The sequence below is a fragment of the Ctenopharyngodon idella genome, chromosome 22 (genome assembly GCF_019924925.1).
Source record: "Ctenopharyngodon idella isolate HZGC_01 chromosome 22, HZGC01, whole genome shotgun sequence".
Classification (NCBI taxonomy): domain Eukaryota; kingdom Metazoa; phylum Chordata; class Actinopteri; order Cypriniformes; family Xenocyprididae; genus Ctenopharyngodon; species Ctenopharyngodon idella.
Window position 1 is genome coordinate 12,884,815 of NC_067241.1, and position 24,173 is coordinate 12,908,987.

General features: G+C 34.8%; 1 protein-coding gene across 2 annotated transcripts in view; it reads left to right on the forward strand.

The window, feature by feature from the left end:
- The first annotated feature begins 2,225 nt into the window (after positions 1 to 2,225).
- The window catches only part of LOC127505047 (formin-H), a 39,737-nt gene continuing 17,789 nt past the window's right edge, over positions 2,226 to 24,173 (forward strand). Inside the window, exons 1-11 of one of the 2 annotated variants that reach the window (XM_051880301.1) lie at positions 2,226 to 2,398; positions 2,486 to 2,598; positions 3,140 to 3,262; positions 3,676 to 3,750; positions 3,844 to 4,017; positions 4,499 to 4,656; positions 6,370 to 6,630; positions 6,740 to 7,304; positions 9,247 to 9,409; positions 17,686 to 17,797; positions 21,185 to 21,275. In XM_051880301.1, coding sequence (XP_051736261.1) covers positions 2,572 to 2,598; positions 3,140 to 3,262; positions 3,676 to 3,750; positions 3,844 to 4,017; positions 4,499 to 4,656; positions 6,370 to 6,630; positions 6,740 to 7,304; positions 9,247 to 9,409; positions 17,686 to 17,797; positions 21,185 to 21,275 — 1,749 coding nt within the window. In that variant the 5' untranslated portion in view covers positions 2,226 to 2,398; positions 2,486 to 2,571. Of the gene's footprint in view, positions 2,399 to 2,453; positions 2,599 to 3,139; positions 3,263 to 3,675; positions 3,751 to 3,843; positions 4,018 to 4,498; positions 4,657 to 6,369; positions 6,631 to 6,739; positions 7,305 to 9,246; positions 9,410 to 17,685; positions 17,798 to 21,184; positions 21,276 to 24,173 lie in introns of those variants that run through there. The other variant, XM_051880300.1, reaches the window with a different exon arrangement.

Consider the following 24,173-nt stretch of genomic DNA (forward strand, 5'->3'; position numbering starts at 1 on the left):
CTAAGTAAGTAGCCTAAATAAAGACATAGTGTTCACCTCCGCTAAATTCAATTCGACCATCAGTTTTCACACTTTTATGTGAAAAAAAAAGCGTCAAAATTAAATATTTATTGTGCATTTTATTTAGATTTATTGAATAAAATGTGTTTTCACATGTGTGCCAAAATCATTGAGCTTGCGCTGCAGTGACTGACAGTTTCTGTAACTACACAGGGAAAGCGCGGTGCACGCTTTCTGTGTAATTCATTCACAAGAAAAGTTATTGTTTTTCATGAGATTTTGTGAGTACTTCATACTTCACCTTGACAAAATGTATTTTTAAACCTATAGTTATTTTAATATTTATTCAAAAGCGAAAAAACTATTACAGGAAATGGCTGATAAATGCGCAAATAAATGCTACCGCCATCTGCTAGTTATAGTGGTAATTAATGTCTTTTTTATTTTTAAATAAGTGTTTTCTATCAAATGTTGGATTTCCTACATTTTTAATCGTTCGGTTTTACAAATGGGGACAATCTCAGTAGGAAGAACAAATAATGTTTGTGGTCATCACATTAAAAATAACATTTGAAGTGCTGGAAAAAAATGCGTGTGCGTGTCTAACTACAGACACGGCATTTCTTAAACGGTCCCAATAGTTTCGTCTTTATTGCAATCAATAAAACTGGTTTATTGGCAAATTCGGTAAATATGATAACTGCATTAAAATATGAATACAACATTAAAAAGTCAACCACTGATGGTTTTGTGTTGATGTACAGCAAGTACAGAATGAACAGCTACCATTTCACCGGAAATGCCCAAGCTGGTTTAACGACAACCAGGAAGTAACCGTGCATATAGTCACTTTCCCTCCAAATTATGGTATCCATTGTTTGCCAAAATACAGAAGTTAATAGTTATCTAAATGACAATGATCTAAGGCAGATGTTTTCAAAGTACAGCAACAGATCCTATATCTATTTGAATGGGGAAATATCAAAACCACAGAAGCTAGTTTAAATAAACAACAACAACATAACAACATTAATAAACAACATTAATATCATAAATGGTATCATAAACTGCTCACATCCCTCAAATGATATGATCAGTAAGTCAAGGCAACGTATGTTTTTACATTATACTTTAACTCATCAAAATAGCCTAATTTAAGCAATTTCAACATTTTTTTTTTTTTTTTTACAAGTTATACAAGATTCAACTCAGCTTTTTAAGTCAGTTAATATACGTTGAAATGACTTGTACAACCAAGGTGATTATATTTAAAAATTTAGGTAGCAAATGAACTTAAGTTTTTAAGGTGAAATAGGTGGATATTTTTACAGAGTACTTTTCAGACTGGTCTTGTGGATGCGCATGCGCATTTTATGGTAAACAACAAATGGGTGCGGGTCTACCGCATAGCGTTAGGATTAAGAAATAAATTAAAAATAGGTTATCTGGGGCCAGTTGCATGAACATAGCTATTAAGTTAAGACTTTGTCTTAAGAACTAGAATGACCAACTAGCAGTTAGTTAGGGGTAATCAGTCTTACTTTTGCGGTTTTCAGTAGGAAAGGTGTCATTTAAGCGGCCTCTAAAGTAATAACAGTTTTTACAACGGAAGTGATTCAATCAAAATCCAACTTTAGCTCGATAATAATTTTCCTATTGTCACTGTGAAGCTGCTTTGAAACAATATGTATTGAGAAAAGCGCTTGACTTGACTTTTCGGTATCAAATAGACCAATCTACGTTTTTATGTAACTGATTTAAAAATATATGAACAGTCTTAAAGGGAAAAAATTATGACTAACCTATATAAGACTAGTCTTAGTGTTTTATGCAACCGGCTCCTTATGATTATTGAATTAAAAGCAACTGTAGTAGTAACTAATATTTTGGCGGAATCTACATGTTTAACTTGGTGAAGTGTCGTCACGGCAACCACGAGGCGCTAAACATTACACTTTATTTAAGCTAAAATATGATTTTACAGCTGTAACAACTGCTTTAATGTTTGTTGTGGGTAAGTAACACACCACTTGCATGATCACAACACTAATATAGAACTAGTTTTTACTTTATTTCAAGTTTAGTTGTCTTTTACAGCGCCATAGTGATTTGTGTTGGCTGTACTCCATCTAGCGGTTGAACCATAGCTTTACAACTTGTAAACAAATTTGGACATCCGTGTTTTATTTTACTTAGGAAATTTGAGAGTACAACCAGCAACAGAGACAGCTTGTTCACAACAGCAGAGACAAAGACATAATATATAAGATAAACATTTTGCTTTTTAAATGACTCTCAACTGAGAGACAGACGTTTTGGTGTCTCTCACAGAAAAATGAGAAGTCTGATAAAGGGTGGAGGTGTATGACTTCATCTTTTTCTTTTTTTTTATCTTCAGGTAAGCCACATTTAAGGAAGTTGCCTAGTAATAAATACACATTCCATACAAGCAAGTTCTCTCTCACACAAACACACCCCTTTACAGATGTCTGCAATCCTCAGTCTAAGGGTGACAACACTTTATGGTTGATCTGACATAAGTCTTGGTCTCCTGAAGTCCAATGAAGAAACATGGATAACAAAAAGAATTTTCCTCAGGTAAGGGACATTTCTAATAGATATTATTCAAATATTCAGTTAAAAAGTCTGTTTAACTACAACTATACTGTGTTGAAAAAGAACAGACAATCATTAAACTGTTTAATTTTTTTATATTTAAATGAACAAAAATAATAGCAAACCTCAAAAACACAGTTCACTTTGCTGTATTGTGAATTCATTAAAAACAAGCTCTCTATGTTCTCTATTTTATTTACAGATTAATGCAATGCATTTGATGTACCACATTGATTGACTGCTGATTACATTAATCAAAAGAAGAATCATCCTCTGTCTATATAGTGTAATAAAAAGTTAAAATTTTACAAGAAGACCAAGCATGTGTCACAGGGGTGTCCGCACTAGCATGAAATACAAGATTACAGTGACGGTTAATTGTGTGCCAAAACATATAAATTATCAAAACTTCCTCATTTCAACAGTCTGTCGTCAGTGAGTTAAATGTTGCCAAACAATGACAGCATGTGCTTGTCTTAAGAAGAATCACAGTTCTTGACTTAAACTCGCATTGTTTCTACAGCTCAGCAACGAAATGCAGCTGAATCTCATGGACATGGTGAAATCGGGGAAACTGAGTATCGATGAAGCTGTAAATCAGGCAAGAAGTGGCACGATACAGAAGCAGAGGAACTTAGACCTCGAGGTGCAGTATGGGATATATCTAAAACTGACCTTCATGTTAAATGAAGATCTACAGTTGCCCAGAAAAAATCACAATGCAATAGAATGACAATGCAAAAAACGTTTGAAATAGATCTTTTATTTAGTTTTATTTAAAAAAAATATAAAATAACTTAGCAAAAAGGCTGTGTAACTCATTCAGAAAATACAGTCAGACTGAATTAGTTGAACATTTGTCAATGGAATGTTCTTGGAAGTGTTTGGCTAGCTTAGGCACAGTTCTGGTTAAGGAAATGATTTGTTGTTTAACCAGTCTTTGTGGGACGGGCCCTAATTTTAAAAGGGATTTTAAACATCCCCATTGTAAAGTGACCTTTTGTGCTGAGGAAGTATTCTTGAATTTTTTTTTTTTACATTGTCATGTTTCTGTTGTAGGAAGAACAGCCGTCACAGTATAACTTCAGTGTTCGCAAGTACAACCGCTACATATGGCAGAAACGAGTGCTGCAGGTGTGAATCTACGCACACTGAACTGCTCTAACACGTATTATTACATTTTAATGCACATAACAGACATAACAAATGCACGCTTCCATGCTTCAGATTGATTTCAGCACAAACCTAATGTGCAGCATCGAGAAAGGCATTGTGAAACGGCAGCTCCTGTTTTCTGATGTGAAAAACTGCCATGAAGCTACAGGTACCAGGTTCTCCATTTCGTTCAGAGGTCGGACTGACTATGAACTGGAAGCGGCATCTTTAGAGGACAAGCAGAAGGTGAGAACATCACGTGCAACGTGGATTGAATTCATAGTTTTTGGCAGATCATTAAACACGTATCAAATCTGCCATCTTTTTAAAACCATTATTATTAAAGGGTTAGTTCACGCAAAAATGAAAATCATCCCATGATTTACTCACCCTCAAGCCATCCTAGGTGTATATGACTTTCTTCTTTCAGCCAAACATAATCGGAGATATATTAAAAAATATTCTGACTCTTCCAAGCTTTATAATGAGAGTGAATAGTAACCAATATTTTGAAGCCCAAAAAAGCACATTCATCTATCATAAAATTAATCCATACAGCTCCAGGGGGTTAATAAAGGCCTTCTGAAGCGAAGCAATACCTTTTTGTAAGAAAAATATCCCTATTTACGTTTTTGGATGATCTAACCCTTTAATACGAGTCTGGATGGTCATTTGATGATGAACCATCTTTATTGATGTATTTAAACCCATGTAATCTCATCTTCAGATCATGCTGCTGGTAAATCAGATCATCTACAGTAACATATACAGCCCTCCTGTGAACTGGTCTGTTGAAAGGAAAACCTCACACTTATCTCCAGACAACCTCAAAGAGGGCCAGCTTTTACTCCAGAGAGGAGGACTGGCATCATTCAAATGGAAAAAGTATGAACATTTTTTGGACATTTCATGTTTTGACTGCTTCTTGCAAACCAGTTGTTATACTAGTTAGACTTGAACATACATCACAAACATCTTATCCCTAACATGATCAGCTTTAGGCCATGTTTGGTAACAGTTTAGTGGTGTTTACTCACTAAGGCAGGCTCATACTTTTTGAACAAACCCCTAACCATAAGTATTATACTATGCTATTTTTTTAAAAGTAATATTAGATATATTTTTTTTTAACCTCGTTTTTGCCCCCTATAAAACTAGCAAAAGAAAATCCCACAGGCTTCCATTGGATCATAAATAGCAACCAGAATATCAGCAACACCTAGAAATAAACTAGAATCGTACACCTTTGCAACTGCAAATTTCTGGCAAGTACCCAGCATTGTTGCGTCAAGTTTTGCACAGCAAGCACCACAAAATTTCTTCTATTGCAAATTTAATGCAAGTTCATATAGAAAATATGTTGGCATTAGAAATTTATACAAATTACTTTTTTTTTTTTTTTTTTCTTGGCACCTCTAGCCACATATCAACTATCTTAAAGACTTATTAAAAGCACAAACATTTTTTGTGATATATTTGTGATCCAGTAAATTAATAAGTATTAAGCAATAAGTATTTATGTTTTGTCAATGTACCGCCAATTTGATCCTAATGTAAAGATTACTGTTGTGGCCAGGTAAAAATATTAAAAAACTTGTAATCTAACATTATATATGTAACATATATAAAATTTATCACCTGTCTTTGTATATGCTGTTCAAAAGTTTTGGATCAGTAAGATTTTTAATTAAAGAAATTAATACTTTTATTCAGAAAGGATGCATTAAATTGACCAAAAGTGACAGTAAAGACATTTATAATATTAAAAAATATTTCTATTTCAAATAAATGCTGTTCTTTTGAATTTTCTGTTCCTCATAAAAAACAAAAACATGGAAAAATAAATAATAAGAAATGTTTCTTGAGCAGCAAATCGTCATATTAGAATGATTTCTGAAGGATCATGTGACACTGAAGACTGGAGTAATGATGCTGAAAATTCAGCTTTGACAACACATGAATAAGTTACATTTTAAAATGTATTAAAATAGAAAACATTTATTTTAAATTCTAATAATATTTCACAATATTACAGTTTTTACTGTATTTTTTATCAAATAAATGCAGTGATCATAAGAGACTTCTTTCAAAAACAAACAAACAAAAAATTATACAGACCCCAAACTTCACATGCACATTGGCTCATCTAGCCTGAAAAATAAGCTTTTTTATTGCTATTTGAGCATAAGAAACAACATTTATGGGACAGTTCATGTCAGATTTTGTTGATAATTTGAAATATTTAATTTAATTCTGAGTTCGGCAGTCAGTTTTTGAGATTTCAGGATTCCCCCATTCAGATAGATGGACTTGGTCTTGGATGACCAAAATAGCTGCCTGGAGGTGTTGCAAATATGGCTACCGAGTGAACAGACTTTCCTCGGAAGGGACTTTGATTAGGGGGCTCGTAGACGCGGTTTAGAGTCACGGACTAGATGTTCACATGCTCTGACACATTCAATTCCCATTCTCATCACTGATCCTGATCCTGTTCCCCAATTTTCTATTGTACAATTAATAAAAAAGATGAAAAATAACGGAAAATGTATGTTTTTTTTTAAAGATTACTAACAGTTAATCTATGTTCTGCACTATTAGATATGAAGCTCATCTTCAGACTGGTCAGCTGACCTTGTGGTCTGTTGCTCAGCAATCTGCCAGCAGTAATGCAGATGAGTTCGCTTCATCCAGCGAGACTATCTGGAATCTCTCCGACATTTACGACAGTGTGGGTGATAACAGGTGTGCTGGAAGTGACGGGACAGCTGTTATCATCCATCTCTCAGATGGTAATGTCAGGGTGGAGACCTTCTGCACCACCGACACGTTCATGCTGATCAACGACAAGAATGACTTCCTGTGAGTCATGTGCTCTTTCTTAATCTTTACCTCGAAAAATAGTAGTCAAGAGTAAATGATTGTGACCGAAAGATCTCAACAGCACTCTTTTTTTATTTATCTTTGTCAGGTTCCGAATACCAAGAAGCGACTATATGACCTCAGAGGCAATAAAATATGAGCGAGACGCCTGGGTGAAAGCGATCAAACAATTATGTGTGGACTGGAAACGAAAGTCACAACATGAAAACTTCTATGAAGCCCCTGAAACTGCTCTCATTGATGATACAAAGTCACAGAACAGCCACGTGCCAATCACACCTCCACCAGTGCCACCTTCACCGAGACCACGCTTATCCAAAACATCCCCAGCTGAGCCTGTAGATAATCCAACAACACTAGAGCCAGAAATCGTTTCCATGAAAGCATCAGAACCGGAACCGAAGCCATCCCTGACAGCACAGTTCAGATCTGAGCTCAAGCCAGCCGAGACGCCCTCAGCAGTGCCCGTGACCTCACCAGTGGCCACATGTTCTTTGACTTTGCCGTTTTTACTGCCCCCACCATTGCCTGTGCCGTCAGCAGTGTCAGGTCCTGCACCGCCTGCCCCTTTGCCCCCTCCACTGCCCATGAAATCCAAACAGCTTTCAGAGAGGACAAAAGCTTTTCACTGGGACCTAGTGGCTCAGGATAAGGTATCTGCTCTTTTGTTCTGTTTAATCTGTGGGAAGGGCTCTAGATGTGGCAGATTTTTGGTCAGATTTTTAGTGTAATTGAGATACTATTATAGTTTTTATTAATATTTTGAATTAGTTTTTTAATTTTATATTTTTCATTTCACTTTAATTTTAGTCAAGATTTAGTCATTTTAGTAATTTCACTGTGTTTTTGTCATTTTTATTAGTTTTTGCTTTTTAAAAAATGTCTATATATTAATTTTTTTTACTATATCAAGTTAAACTAAAAAGATGATAAATATTGCCTTGGCAACTAGTTGAAATAAAATACATAAGGTTAAAATTATTTAACGTTTATTTTATTGCAAGTAATGAGATGGCTTTTTTTTATGGTGTTAGCTTTAGTTTTAGTTAACAATAATAACTCTCAGTCAGACAAAATACTGTTTAAGCCATTAAGAATAAATGGATTTGTACAGTATAAAAACTGCTGCAATTAAATTGTTAGTTTATTCTAGAGCTGCCATGATTCTGAACAGACAATTAAACAAAGGCCCCGTTTACACTAGTGCGTTTATGTTTTAAAACGCATAACTTTTGCTACAGTTACGCCTGTCGCTTACTCTACTCCGGCGTTTTCGACCCTCAAAAACGGAGACTTTCGAAAACGCTGCAGAGCCATCATATATCATCAAATATCATGTAATTTACTAGAGGTTCTGACAAAATGTTAATTGCTGCAGTCTATTTAAAAAATATTTGAATGAATGATTCAATGACTCACTCAAAAAGACTTAACTTGTTTCATTAGCGTATTTGAGCGAATCTCTTAAATGAATGATTCAATGACAAATACAAGTTTTCAACGGTCACTTGTCGCCACCTACTGTTGTAACAATGTAATTGATTCAATTGTTATTTGAAACACCAAGTTACATTCTACGGAGCCCTGCACATGACATGCAGGGAAAAAAAAGTAACACAGTTTACTAATTTGTTCCCTCAATTTGCTTAATCATGCGCACGATTTATAAATCGAGGGAATGAAATAGTAAATCGTGTGCATGTTTTTTTTTTTCCTGCATGTCATGTGCAGGGCTCCGTAGAATGTAACTTGGTGTTTCAAATAACAATACCGTAGACATCAGAGTTTATATCTGAAATATAAACTTTTATCCCAATTCTTTGTTTAACTTACAATCAATTTATTGTGTCCTTGCTGAATAAATTTATTAATTTCTTTAACAAAAAATCTTACTGACCACAACTTTTGAACAGTAGTGTATGTATACTGTTCATAGTATGGACATTTCTGTATGCAGAGAATACACCATTCACCTTTTGCATTTGGAAAATGTGCAATATACAAACAATATTCCCAGAATGCAGTGCGCTTGCTTGACTTGACCTTCCATTTGTAGTGTTACAAATGAAACTTTCTCAATCAGACTTATTATTTGATTGGCCCATCAATAGTATTAAAAATTTAAAATGCAGATTTAACGGTATAGCTGTAGCAACGTGCAGTGAGATCACATGACAACAGTTAAACATTTTAAACATTTAATGTTGCATAATGTGTTCTTTTTCACATACTATTTTAACAAAATTATCTTAGTGTTCCATTTTGAACAACCATAGTTTTATGTACAAGAGACTTTATGTTTTTCGAGAGACCTTAGTTTACTTATTTTTGGTGAAAGAAGGCCCCAACAGGGGCTCATTTTTGTTAAATGTGTGTGATGATGCTGTTTGCTTGTAAATTCAGACAAAATGAGTCATTCAACATTTCATATTGCAATCGCAGCATGACATCATTGAAATAGTTGTTGTGCTAAATCTGTTTCTTAATATGTGATCATTTTTACATCTGCTAAAGATCACTTGCATTCAAGGCAATGCTTTGATATGAAATAATATCATATGAAATAATGGTATTGACTGTTCCTTGCCTGTGCAGATTGAGAAGTCAATGTGGTCTTGCAGAAACCCCAGGAAGATTGAAATTGACACCTCACGCTTGTACAAGCTGTTTGGAGTGAGAGAGACAGGCAGCTGCCGCGAAGTAGAGTCCACCAGTACTATGGAAATCATGTTGAATTCAAAGATCGCTCACAATTTCAGTAAGTAAAAGTACCCTTTCATTTTCATAATAGAAATTATCAGCCAGGATATTCTTCAAAAAAATGTACATGTACAGAAGAAAGTCATACATGTTTGGAACAGCATGAGGGCGAGTAAATGATGACAGATTTTCATTTGTAGGTGAGCTATTCCTTTAAAGTAAGAGGATCATGGCCTCATGTTGTTGCTTGAAGAGAAATGTCAGGCAGTGGCTCATTATAAATGGTGTATTTGTTGTAGAACTTGTGGAATCAGTCATGGTGGGTGGGTTATTGATCTCTGTGGGAGGATTAGAGCAGCAACAGAGAGGACCATTAAAAACCTCTTGTGGATTGACTTTGAATAACAATAGATCTGACAAAACAATTTACACATAGTTTAGTTCTCACATAGTTTAGTCCTCAATAGATTTTATAGTTTGACAAAACACTATAAATTGAAAACCAAGCTTCTTAGGAGACTGCTACGCTGATTACTTTAGAAGAGAGAATTGTTTCTTGACGTTTCCTATGCTCATGTGTTTATTAGAGGTGTTTGCAAAGGCAAATCTCACGGTAAGTATTGTTCATGCTCTTTTACAACCCAATTTGTTACTTGGACATGAATAATCATGTGACTTACTGAGGAGTGGTTTGCTATATTACCTTTCTCAGTTGAATATTTTTTGCCTTGCACTTAGAAGATTATAATATATATATATATATATATGTATATATGTATTTTCAGGTTGTCATTTGCTGTACAGCTCATTGATATGGAAACACATTGAGCCCAAAAAGCTGAGATCACATTGAAATTCTGACTATCAAATGCTAATTAAACCTGGAAACAAACCTTTAGCACTAGCATTTTGAAAAAAGTTAAAAAAAAAAAACGTTATGATGTAAAATGAAGAAGAAATGTGTAAGATTTTACTAAACTATTAAGAATGGTTTCCGTTATTAAGCTGAAATAAAATAAGTAAAATTAAATTAAAATTAAATTAAACAATTTAAAAACTACAGTTACAAATGTAAAAGTACTACACTAACTAAAACTGAAATAATAATAAAGTTAAATAGAAATATAAAAAATAGTGCTGTCAAATCGATTAATCACGATTAATCGCATCCAACATAAAAGTTTGTGAATATATGTATGTGTGTGTATATATATATATATATATATATATATATATAAACACACATATATATATATAACACACATATATATATATATATACACACACATATTATATATTTATAAACTTTTATATTAGATGCTATTAATCGCGATTAATCGATTTGACAGCAATAAAAAGCTAATAAAAATGACAAAAGCACAAAACAAGATTACTAAGATTTTAACTAAAATTAAAAATAAAAACCTTGAAAATATTTTAAAAAAGCCAATTCAAATATTAATGAATACTATAATAAAGTATAAATAATACTAAAATAACACTGGTACGGATGATTGAAATTCAGAGTTTCACTTAAATTGTTATACTGATACTATAATTTGTAATGAAATATTTTTAATTAGAAAAATGAAAATAGTGCAATTTTTCAGTAGTGCATTTTCTCAGACTTTTGGAATGTACTGTATGAGGCATTTAGCCTTAGCATTATGCATAGACAGAACAAATGCTCAGGAACAGTTTACATACTGACCACAAAAAAGGTCTAAACCTGATACATTTCTCTGTTGACCATCTAAACAGCTCTGAAAGCTACAACTAGGTGGCAGTGTTGCATCAAACTGACATATAGACTACTTGAAAATTGCAAAATAAAAAAGTTACTGCAACGTTCCAGTGTCCTCCAACTGACACTAAAGCATGGAATATGTTGATTCATCACAATGGGTTTCAAGTGTTCTGCTGAAAATACCTCTTTGTGATGCGTTTCCCTGAAGCCAAGCTCTATCTTGGATAATAAGGATGTTGATGTTCTCTTAAGCACGTCAGAGGTAGCACAAAGCATCTTATTTTTGACCACCTTATTTATTTGGGTCTAAAACATTTGCTTGAATCTTGCTAGCTTCAGAAGCTTTGTAATGCTGTTCACTGACTCAAAAAAAAAAGCATTAAAGATAAAAAAATGATTTGCAAATGGAAGAGGTCCTTGTGATCTCTGCTATTAATATTTAAAGCATCCCTAGAAAATGATATAAAAAAATTTGGGGCCACATCTTGTGTTTGATTGTTGGATTCTAATAGACAAGCACCATTTTATGTCTCTTTGAATGACCTAAAATGCACTTAAAACTAAATTGAGAATTGAAAGGGGCTTTTGTGCAAAGTTCTGCACCTAAACAAGACATTTCCACATTTTCAACTTAGCTCTTCACAAAACGGGCAAATCAAGGCCTCATCTACTAAGGAAGAAAAGAGATTGGATTTCAAAAGCGAGCAAATCCCTGTAAATCTGAACCACAATAATAACACCAGCAGCAACCAAACGGCTGTGAGTTTCTCACACAGGTGCCTCAATTAGGGAAGCAGTATGAAAAATGCATGGCATCCTTACAAGCCTGTGTGTCAGCTATCTCTTCCTTTCCAAGTGTCCTCTTCCCCTGTCTCTGACAAGTTGCGGTGGTAGGCAATCAGGGCCCAGAGCAACCCCCAGGCAATTTATCTCTCAGCCAGTCTAACACGAAGGGGCAAAGGGCTACGGAGCTCGGCAAAATGATAATGCCTTCTCAGATGAATATTGCATGTTGATCAGTAATAACTCAGCCAGAAAACTCCCCCGACTTCATGAAAAAGGAAAGAGACTCGCGGGGTGATTGAGCTCGTAGGAGTTCTTGGATGATGGCAACTGTGATAGCGTGGAAGGAAATGCCCCATCACATTTGTCCCGTTGTATAGTTTTTCACGCCTGTGACCTAACCAGGATTATGACATTCATTGTTTATGTACCTTTAAGTATCTCAGAATTTCGCTGAAGCATTACACGACACACCGACGGTTAGAAATGTGATGCCTTAGTTCATTACGGTGTAGCTTTATTCCACAGAGACACACTGTAGCAGAGCTTAAAGTTGCTCTGCGCACGGATGGCTATGCGGTGAAAATACAGATGGAGGAATTATGGGATTGTGTATTTCACTCGTGTCTGGGTCTTATCATGAATCAGCTTTCCATCCGTAAGTAGTAGTTTCGGCTAAACTTTACCACCCCCCTCGTGCGAATAAATAAACAAAACGACTACAAATCATAGCTCAGTGAGGTTTATTTGAATATAGAGTCCAGAAGGGTTATGTTATATATTATTATTATTAAAAAAAGGGTGAGTTGGTTTTGGAAGCTCACTAGGTTTTGGAACAGACCCATTATGTCCTGTAATATGACTACTTATTTTAGCTCTTGATATAATTTATTGAAGGTGTAGGTCCTAATAATATGACAAACTCAAAGACTAATCTGATGCCAGACACTTTTGAGGACTTTTAACACAACCTTAGAGTCATCATTAGCAGCAGCACTTTTATCCAGAGGACAGTTTTATTGCTTCGAGGTTGCTCTTTCATGTCTCTGGAGATTTAAGATAAGATCTCTGACTTGTAATTGCAGACTTTGGTATCTTGGCAAATCTGAGTTTGACATATCTTAAACTCTAGAGGTGACACATGAAGTGCTCGATTACTAGGAGAAAAAGTTTACTGTTATTGATGTCTTAAATGATATCTTAAGACATCAATAACAGTGAACTTTTTCTACCCACAGATATGGTTTTGTATTTAGTGGGGTCCAAAAGTCTGAGACTACATAGAATTTTTATTTAAACAAGAAAATAATCAGAAAGTTTTAGGATTTTGGAAGATTTTACATTTGGCATATAATGAAAAAGATTCTGCAGATTTCTAGATCACTAATATCAGCAATTTTGTGACTTTGAGCATTTAAACTTTGCACCAAAGGTCAGATTTTCATGCTTCCATTGAAGCACAAGATGCTCTTTGAAACATCTAAAAATTTCTGGATAATGATGTGTTGATGCCATTAAAGCTTAAGTACCAAATATTAAGATTCTGAAATTCATGTACATTTTCCATTTAACCTTTTCACTCATTATTGACTATATGGACAAAAGCATTGGGACACACCTCTTAATTACTGAATTCAGGTGTTTCAATCAGACCCATTAGCCCAGGTGTATAAAATCAAGCATCTAGCAATGCTGTCTGCATTTACAACATTTGTGAAAAAATGAGTCGTTCTGCTGAAGAGCTCAGTGAATTCAAGTGTGATACTGTGATAAGATGCCACCTTTGCAATAAGTCCGTTCGTGAAATTTCATCCCTGCAAGATATCCCACGGTCAACTGTATGTGTTATTATTGGAAAGTGGAAGCATTTAGGAACAGCAGCAACTCAGCCACAAAGCGGAAGACCACATAAAGTCACAGAGAGGGGGGTAATCGAGTGCTGAGGCACATGGTGCTGATTCCATAGCTGAAGAGTTCCAAACTTCCACTGGAATAATATTAGTGCTGGGACAATACATCGATTCTCAATTCGCGATACAATGAATCTGGATCGATTCTGATATTTTCTCCTTCGAATCGATTCAGAGCTTAGTTTTTAACAGCTCTAGGCTAGTTTTGAACCACACACTCAAATGCTCATGAAGAAGAGTGCTGGAGAGCGCTTGTGCATTCGGCTGAGTCATGGAAGTGGTTAAATATACTTGCTCCTCAGCTCAGAATGCTTTTATGACGCAAGATAAATGTAAACACAGTCTACTGCAAACACCCTTGTAATTTGCTTCGGACTTTTTGAACTTCTATTTCATCAGAATCGATCCAGATTCATTGTATTGCGAATCGATAATCAATGTATTGTCCCAGCCCTAATTAATATCAGCACAAAAACTGCGGCGGGAACTTCATGGAATGGGTTTCTATGGCCGAGCAGCTGCATGCAAGCCTCACATCACCAAATACAATGCCAAATGTCAGATGGATTGGTGTAAAGCACGCCACCACTGGACTCTGGAGCGGTGGAAACCTTCTGTGAAGTGACGAATCACACTTCTCTGTTTGGCAGTCTGATGGGCGAGTCCAGGAGAACGGTACTTGCCTGACTGCATTGTGCCAACTGTAAAGTTTGGTAGAGGAGGGATAATGGTATGGGGTTGTTTTTCAGGGGTTGGGCTAGGCCCCTGACTTTTAGTGAAGGGAAATCTTAATGCTTCATCATACCATGACATTTTGGACAATGCTTAGTCTCGTGTAGCCAGACCTTCAGACTGACGGCAGAAGTTCTGGACTCCATTGCAGCTTTCATTGGCCAAGGCATTTGACTGACATGTAACGCAACCAATCACAGTTTTATTCCACATCATGTTTAGGGGCTTGGAAATGTAAAGTCGATGTCCCTACAATAACAGACCGGCGTGCATCTAATAAATTATTAATTCAAGAACGTTGTGCAAGTTTACAGCGACAATGGAGCTGCGAATACTTTTGAAAATCCAGCGTTTAATTGATTTTGGTAAGCTCTCATTGTCACAGTTGTTAACATGACGGTGTTCTACTTCCACGAGGGGGTTTGGCGTCACAGCATTTGTTTCCAGGCGGACCATTAAAGAATGCAACATGTCTCCCGGACATCGTGTAGAATTCAGTTCAACCAACCAGATGACGACTTTGATAATCCTGAAGTGTTTCCAGTTAAGTGTGCCATATGCATCAGACGTTTAGCCAATGGTCCAATGGTCTGAGGCCGAGACTAGACAATGCTATGCTTCCAACTTTGTGGAAACAGTTTAGGGAAGGCCCTTTTCTACTCCAACATGACTGTGCACTTGCAAAGCAAGGTTCATAAAGACATGGTTGGATGAGTTTGGTGTGGAAGAACTTGACTGGCCTGCACAGAGCCCTGACCTCAACCCCATCGAACACCTTTGGGATGAACTGGAACGGAAATTGCGAGCCAGGCCTTCCCCTCCAACATCAGTGTTTGACCTCACTAATTCTCTACTGGATGAATGGGCAAAAATTCCCACAGAAATACTCCAAAATCTTTTGGAAAACCTTCCCAGAAGAGTGGAAGTTGTTATAGCTGACCAACTCCAATATTAATGTCTATGTATTTAGAATATGATGTCATTAGAGTCCCTGTTGGTGTAATGGTCAAGCGTCTATATAGTGTTTATTTGTATTGATTTTTTTGTGTTAAACTAGAAAACTGCTAAAGAGAAGCATTTTCACCAATGGTCTCAGTCATTTTTACTGATCTTTCAATCTTTCTTAGAGCTCTAGCTAATAGCTTTAAAGTGAACATCACCCTTGAGTCCACAGTCTTTATAAATAAAACAAAAAGTTCTGGCTGTTTCTGAATTCAAAGGCTGTATCATAGCATTCCATTTCAATGTATTTGAACTCTTTTGCTCCCACTGCATATACCACCCGTAAAGAAAATAAATCGCTAATTGAAAACCCATGATTAGAGCCGCAATTACAGCTTGAAGACTTCATAGGGGTTTGGCTGTTCAGCTGGTGGTGAGCTGCTGGAATCATGAGTGAGGAACTGTAGTCTGAAGTCCCTGTCAGTTCCTACAGCTCTGGCTGTTTTCAGTGCAATCACACACCTGGGAAATAAGGACAGCATATAATTTTACAAAAGTGGCACATAAAAGCACAAGTACAAAATTATATGTTAATGCAAGTGAAGATGTTATTCTCACTCATTTATTATTTTTTTCAGTTTAGGATTTGTGTTTTTTTAAACGGTTGTTTCCAAAAAATAAATAATTAGCTTTGAAATTGTCATTGTACTGAAGCAAATTATTTAAATATTATATTTATATTCATTAAAGGATTAGTTCACCCAAAAATGAAATTTCTGTCATTAAGTACTCACCCTCATGTCGTTCCAAACCTGTAAGACCTTCGGAACACAAATTAAGATATTTTTGATGAAATCAGCTACGCTATTTTTGTTGCAGAGCTTCAGTGTTTACGTCCAAACAGCGGCTCAGTATTGGCTGGCTCCTGCGTCAGCATCACACACTTGCGTCGTGCTGCTCACGTGACCAGAGACGGCCAATACTGAGTCGCCGTAAACACTGAAGCTCTGCAATGAAAATAGCGTAGCAGTACGACAGGGGACAGACGAATTTGTTGAATAAAGTCCTTATTTTTGTTTTGTTTTTGCCTACCAAAAATATTCTCGTCACTTCATAATATAAAGGTTGAACCACTGTAGTCACGTCGACTGTTTTAACAATGTCTTTAGTACCTTTCTGGACCTCAAAAGGTGCAATGTTGTTGATCAGATACCCTCGGTTTTTGTCAAAAATATCTTAATTTGTGTTCCGAAGAAAAACAAAGGTCTTACTGGTTTGGGACAACATGAGGGTGAGTACTTAATGACAGAAATTTCATTTTTGGGTGATGACAGCATATCTGAGATAAACACAAAGATAAATCAAAGCAGATTTTTTATGTAAACTGAAAACCAAAGTAACACATTTCAGAGAGAAATAAACTTTTATTAACTGCTTAAGTGTGCACACCTTTTTATAATTGGTTTTGTGAGTGTTCAGAATAAACTAATCATCAAGCTCACGTGAAGTAGTATTCACATTTTTTTTCTTTCTACAAAGAAATATACTGCAAATTCTGATATTAAAATGCACACTTTTCACGTTCGAATTGCCAGTGAGTGAATTCAACACCCACCCTTCATTTTTACCTTATCAAATATCAAAGTGGGCATCATGAATGCTAAATACTCTGTTAATATATTTTGTGTTTGAGAGGCTGTTGGTTTTTTATGATTTTTACATGGCCTCCTATGTTTATAAGTATGTATGAAATCAAGAAGATATCTTTGCTTCATATATGCTATGAAAGAACCTTCCTTTCATACTGGATTGAATGCTATTTTTTTCTCTGTTCTGCAACTTGGTGCAAACAGGAAAAAGAGGCTTAACATTGTAATTGTACCCTTGAACCTGGTGCCACTCAATCAAAGTGTGAATATGTTGCTGTAATGAGCGTCATCCCAGCTCCCATTATTCATGCCTTTTTTCTGTTTACAACTTCAGCACAGCTAGGTTTATTAGGTAAAATGAAATTCCCATCAATTCAGGTTTTGTACAATGCAAATCAGCATGGATCTGGCCCTCCCTGGATCATGTATAGAGAGGTAATTAAGCACACAACCCTTTTGTCTTCAAAATGCGCTTGCAGTTTTTCATTGCAGGTGCTGTCAGGAGAGGTTGTTTCAAGACTGAATATATGTGTGCGTGTGTAATTTTTTTTTATGTGTATTGTCCCCACAGATATTTTCCTCAAAAGTTTCCCTGTGCATCCAAAAGAGCTCAAGGACAAATTGTTGATTATAAATGAAGAGGAAGGGGGTCTCTCAGACGAGCATATTGCCTCTCTCAGGAGGTAAGTGATACATGGAGACAAAGCAGCCTGCCAGACTCCACACCTGACACAATAGTTCATGTCTTGAATGTGTATTGATTAATTGTTGGTCTATGAACACATACAGACTGATGTCTTTGACTGCTTTTTCAGCATCTCTTTAAGAGTGCCATGTTTTAAAGATGCCGTATCATATATCACATTCAGATCTTGGTTAAATGTTAGATAGCAAATAACACATGCTGTTATAACTATCAAAGAGACTATCATTATATACTGGCATGTATATAATCAAACAACTTACAGTCTTAAAAGTTTTGCAGCCCATCCTCAAACTAACCACATGCTCTACACTTCACCACGATGGTAACCCTACAAAACTAACATAACAGACCCCCTGTAAATCCCAACATAATGCAACATTAAACACTATTTTATGTCTCCCTATGTTAATATTGTGTAAAAACACACAAAATAACCCTTAATTTCACCATTTTATTTATACAGTCTGACACAAAGCTTGCTGGGAATTAGAAATCTGCTGCAACTCAACTTTATCATATTAGGTTCAGCTTACTACAATATAATTTTGAGTTCACACAACTTTTTTCAATTAACTTTCATTATTATTTGACTGAAACAAACTCATTTCATTTAAATAATTTCACTGTTTTGTCTGCCTCAGTTCATTTTTTTGTTCTTTATTTGTTTATTAGTTTATTAGCTTGTTGTCTATTTTTATCTTTGGGAAGTTTATATGACAAGTAGAGCAGTGATACAATACCGTTCAAAAGTTTGGAGTCAGTAAGATTTTTTAAAGATTTTGAAGTCTTTTTATAAGTTATTTGATCGAAAATACAGTAAAACTGTAATATTATGAAATATTACTACAATTTAACCCTTGTGCGACCTTATGGACATTTTTGTCTTTTTCAGTTTAGTTTTTTTCATCATTTTGCCTGTGTTAATGCCAACTGCATATATTTTGGCCCAGGTGTGTATTTTTATTGGAATTTTACTATTTCAGCCCCATTTCCTTTAAAAAATCTATTTTGCACTAGGTATAAAAAATAGTTCCTCTTAGGGCCTTAAAGACAAAAATGCCCCCATTGAAACCCATTAAAATGGCATTTTTTTAATCCAGGGGTCATTTAACTATAAATGACCCCTGGATTAAAAAAGGCTTTAAAATTAAATTACAATTTTTACTCTTTTTTTTTTTTTTTTACCAGATGGTGCCATTTTCTCAAGTTTGGCCCATAAAGCAAATATTCGCTTTATTCCTGATTTCTGCTTATGCATATTATAGAGCCAAGAGGATAAATTATGCAGCTATAATTGTGTGGGTGTGTGCTGCGTGTGTGTGCTTGTAATATTTCGCAGAGAAACTCTACTGCCAATCACAAATCCAACCACTGTGTGTACCAGTGGAGTTTTGCTGGCATCTTATGGGGAAAATTTGGTACTGCACCCAAACAAAATCTTACTGAAAGCTCATTTTATGAGATATCGACCTCAAATTTGGAACACAACTTGTTTATATTAATAGCTTTGATTTTCTAGCAGTTTTAGAGTTCAACAGGTTTCATAAAATATATATTTTATATAAAATAATGTTCATAAATAATTTTCATAATCTTAAACCTTTATAACTTTTTTTGGTTTCACTTTTTATTTATTTTTTCTTCATCAATAATCTGCCAAGGGTCTTCTTTAAAACGAGACCAAACTTAAGTCTGTGCTCCCAAGCTTCAAATTTTTATGAGCTTTTTGACATGGGCATTTTTGTCCACTATGGGCCTATGTGTAACTTTTTTTAATTGACACACAAGGGTTAAAACAACTGCTTTCTATTTTAGTGTAAATTTTTGTGTAAAATGTAATTTATTCCTATGATGCAAAGCTGAATTTACAGCAGTCTTCAGTGTCACATGATCCTTCAGAAATCATTCTAATATGCTGATTTGCTGCTCAAGAAACATTTCTTAATATTAGCAATGCATATTTATATATATATTTTTGGAAAGCGTGACACATTTATTTGAAATAGATTTTTTTGTAACATTATTAATGTCTTTCACTTTTGATCAGTTGAATGCATCCTTACTGAATAAAAATATTAATTTCTTTAAAAAAATCTTACTGACTTTAGAACAGTAGTGTAGCAGTGTGAGATGCTAAATTATACCTTTTAAATAAATTGTAAACACATTTTATATTTATTTGATAGTTTTTATGCACTTTTATGACCAGAAAAAACAGAAATATTTTAGTATTTTTTTTTTTTTAATCCTTTTAAGAAATTAAGGGTAGAAGGGTAGAAACTCTAAAAGAGTATACACACATCCAACTATACATGCATGCACACTGAAAAAAGATTCTTGTCCATGTTATTAGTCAATGACCCTTTTATAAAATATAAATGAACATATAGCGGTTGAGATCAGCAGACCAAAGTTAAATGTGAAAGAACAGAGTGAGGTCTGTGTTTTGTAAGATACTCCAGTGGTGGATGTAATGAAGACCACAGAGACACGAGAAGTCACGGGCAGTTCATGTTGAGGAAGACACCATAGCGTTTCTTTAATGCTAATATAAAAGAACATATGCCAGGCTCTCTTAACAGAGCAGCCTGCTTATAAAACTTTTATCTGATGTATTTGAGGAAAAGAAAACTATTGAGTTGCCCTGAGGGAAGCTGGAGAAATGCTTTCTCCTCTGCATTTGACTGCAAGAAACATCCTTAGATGACTGCTGGAGGCCGACCTGCATGCGGGAGGCATAATCTAATGTACCTACTGAGAGATTTATATTTATTTAGCCAAATACGACGAATATCTAAGTGCGGCCACATGGGCTTTTGAATACAATCTTAATCGAGATGGTCCCAGCAGAAACTGCAATATTAATGGAAGGTGGCTGTAGTTTCTCCATCGGAACATCCTTGGGCTCATGAAATAGTCAGTGTGGTATGGATTTGAAACACACTAAAACGACCTGAACACAGGTCTATTTTGGAGGTGAGCTGAGTTCAAACAGGATGCAAGTCAGGAACAGCCAAACATCAACTACCTGAGCACTTTATACAAGCTGACTGCAACTTGGCTTTTAATCAACCTCTGTTCCTCGGGCCACTGGAAATCAGAGTAGCATGCACCCTTTTCAGAGGACTAGATGGAGAGATGCAAAGAGAAAAAGAGGCAATCTTGCAGAAGAAAATAGGCTCGCTAGGCAGTCAACCTGTAAAAAAGGAACAAGGGTTGTGTGACATCCTTTTAGAATTGTGCACGCTTAAAATGGGCATCTGTGAAGTATTTATGAAGCAGAGAGGTTGGACCGATGTAAAATTAAATTAGGGCAGGCATTTCAGTGCTTTGCCATGTTTTCATTTGTTGTGTTCTTCATCAGATATGTGCCCACCGCAGATGACATTGAGATGTATAAATCGTACAAAGGAGACATGACTGAACTGCATGTGGTGGACCAGTACATGAAGGAGGTAAAGACATCACGCTCTGGTTAATCGCTGAAATAATGGAGCCGATAACAAGCAGATGTGATACTCATGTGATGTCTGCAGTATTTCAAATTCCTCTTTCTTCAGATATCTTCTTTAAATAATGCAACTTTTGGTTATTCAAACAAAAAGTATGCTATCATATACAGTAAGATTTCGTTTTTGCATTATCACATTATTTTCATGACATTCAATTATTAAATTATTTCTATATCATATACAATATATATATATATATATATATATATATATATATGGGTCATTGACGTGACGGGCCATTTTTTTTGTCCAAAGACCTTAGTAATAATAAAAATAGATAAAAAGATAAAAGATATGACAAAGATATGACATCCAAAGTATGTAAGGTAGTACAACTAGATCTCTTTTATTGAATCCAAAAGGTTTTAATTATAAAGGTATTTTACAGATTCTGAAGTGTCAAAAGGTCATTCGGTTTAACCGTCCAAAGGCCAATACAGCCATTTCATTTAAAATATCTTAAAATGTAATAAATGTATAATTTTTTTATTCTGGAATGATTTTATAACATCATATATCAACATAGTGCAAAATGGTAACAATTATGTATAGAAGTCGTTTCTGTTATGAGAAAGAATGTCCGGAAAAATGAATTTCATTGATGTCATTCGGAGTAACCAATATAAAGGGACCATTTTGGATAATGTCATGCGTTCAATATCATGTGACAGGATGTGACATCATTCAGACACCTGTACAGGACCACATGGTCGTGAAGAAAAGTAACTAACTCTCTCTTAACTATTTAAAAAATTTATGTTTTCACTTGCTCATACGCATGTGCCGAAACATCAGGTCATTCGGTACAACCGCTACAAAACATGGAAAATGTTGTAATATTTTAAAAACTTGTACTACTAAATATAAAATGTTTGATTGTCCTTTTGCTAGCTAGCTAGATATCAGCCTGTTAGCATTGTTTGAAAATATCGTCATTCGGTATAACCAAAAGTGTCATTCGGTAAAACCGAAATTTTGGTTAAACCGAATGACTTTTTTGGTGACAAATTTTGTCCATCTTGTGTTAATTGATTATAAAAACCACATAATCTCATTGTTAACACTGAATAAAACTTCAAAATTTTATATTTAATTTTATATTTAATTATGTCTCCAATAGTTTTTTTTTTTTTTTTTACACTTTTAAAAACGTTATTCGTCAATGACCCATATTTGCATATATATATATATATATATATATATATATTTGTGCTGCCAAATTGATTAATCATGATTAATCGCATCTAACATAAAAGTTTGTTTACATATTATATGTCTGTGTATATATATTTCTGTACACACACACACACACACACACACAGACATATAATATAAATTTAATAATATACACACATACACACACATATATTACTAGGGTTGGGAATCGTAAGAAATTTTCCAGTTTCGGTTCTGGTTCCATTTCTGCCGATTTCATTAAAGTGATTAAACAACTAATAAAAAAATAGCGGTAAGTAATAGAGTTGGGTATCATTTGAATTTTAACAATTCTGATTCTTATTGATTCCTAATTTAAGGTAAAACAACTCCTTAGATATCATTCACATTTATTTTAAGTCTTATTGCAGAACATTTCATTGTAGCTGAATATCATGAACAAAAATCAATAGGCTAAAAACATTTACACAAGGAACTTTTGCCTATGGTTTAAAAATACCATAGCAAAAACAACTAGCCTAACTAATATAAATTTCAAGCATTATTAAAGACAAGTAAACACTCATTAATTGAAATAGAACAAATAAAAAAATCGCAACAAATAAATGCAACTGAACAATTATACGATTGAAATAAACAGTGTTTTAAGATTCTCAGGTATTCAGGTTCAGAAACTAATCAAATGCAAAATAACACTGCACTTTATAAATAAAATTTACATTACAAATATAGTTACAAATGTTATTAAATCAAGAATGAGTAAATTTTCTCTGTCTTTTGTTGTTTGATTAGTGTTATTATAGAGACAGAAGCAGGAATGTTAGGCTGCTGTCACTTTAAGAGTTTCACGGATCCATTAAAGCGCAAGATGACTCGCGGCACTGTTTTCTGTGCTGCATGGATGTGTAACAGTATAAGTTTACAATTTAAAATCACTTTTTCTGTGAGCGGGCTTTGTGTGTGAAGCACAGAAAACCACGTGCAAATCTTTTGCGCTTGAATGGTTATTCAATCACATTAAAATGCACTCACAGGAACCGATAAGCAGAATCGCAATGCTCGTTTCTTATCGAATCACCGGTTCTCAATACCCATCCCTATATATTGCGTAAACACAAACTTTTATGTTAGATGCATTAGGGCTGTCAAATCAGTTAATCGCGATTAATCGCATCTAACATAAAAGTTTGTGTTTACGCATCTCATGACAACACTCGGAAGAGTTTAGTGCTGCTGCACAAATAGCATATATGAAATCATTTGTAGCAGATCTATACATACAGGTGGAGCTGGGGAAGTTGGAGGGTTTCAGAGGAGCATGCTGAAAACTGCTATAGGAAACAAAGGTCAACTATTTAAATGTTGAGCAGCAAGCTCATTGGCCGCAGATGCAACAGAGTATATATATATATGTCTCTGTGTATGTATATTTCAAATCAACATTTAAGAAATTTATATTAGCATGTACTACTGTCTTTGTAAATATATGATGTGTAAGTATTTTAGTAAGTACTTTATAAATACTAAGAATTGTGCATTGCTGTTTAGAGAAAATTTGAGAAAATATCACAAATCTAAATTAATAATGGTGCAAAGCAAGTTTCAATTGCAAAATATAAATTCTTATTTTATTTATTTTACTCTTGGGGTGAAATATGTCTGATA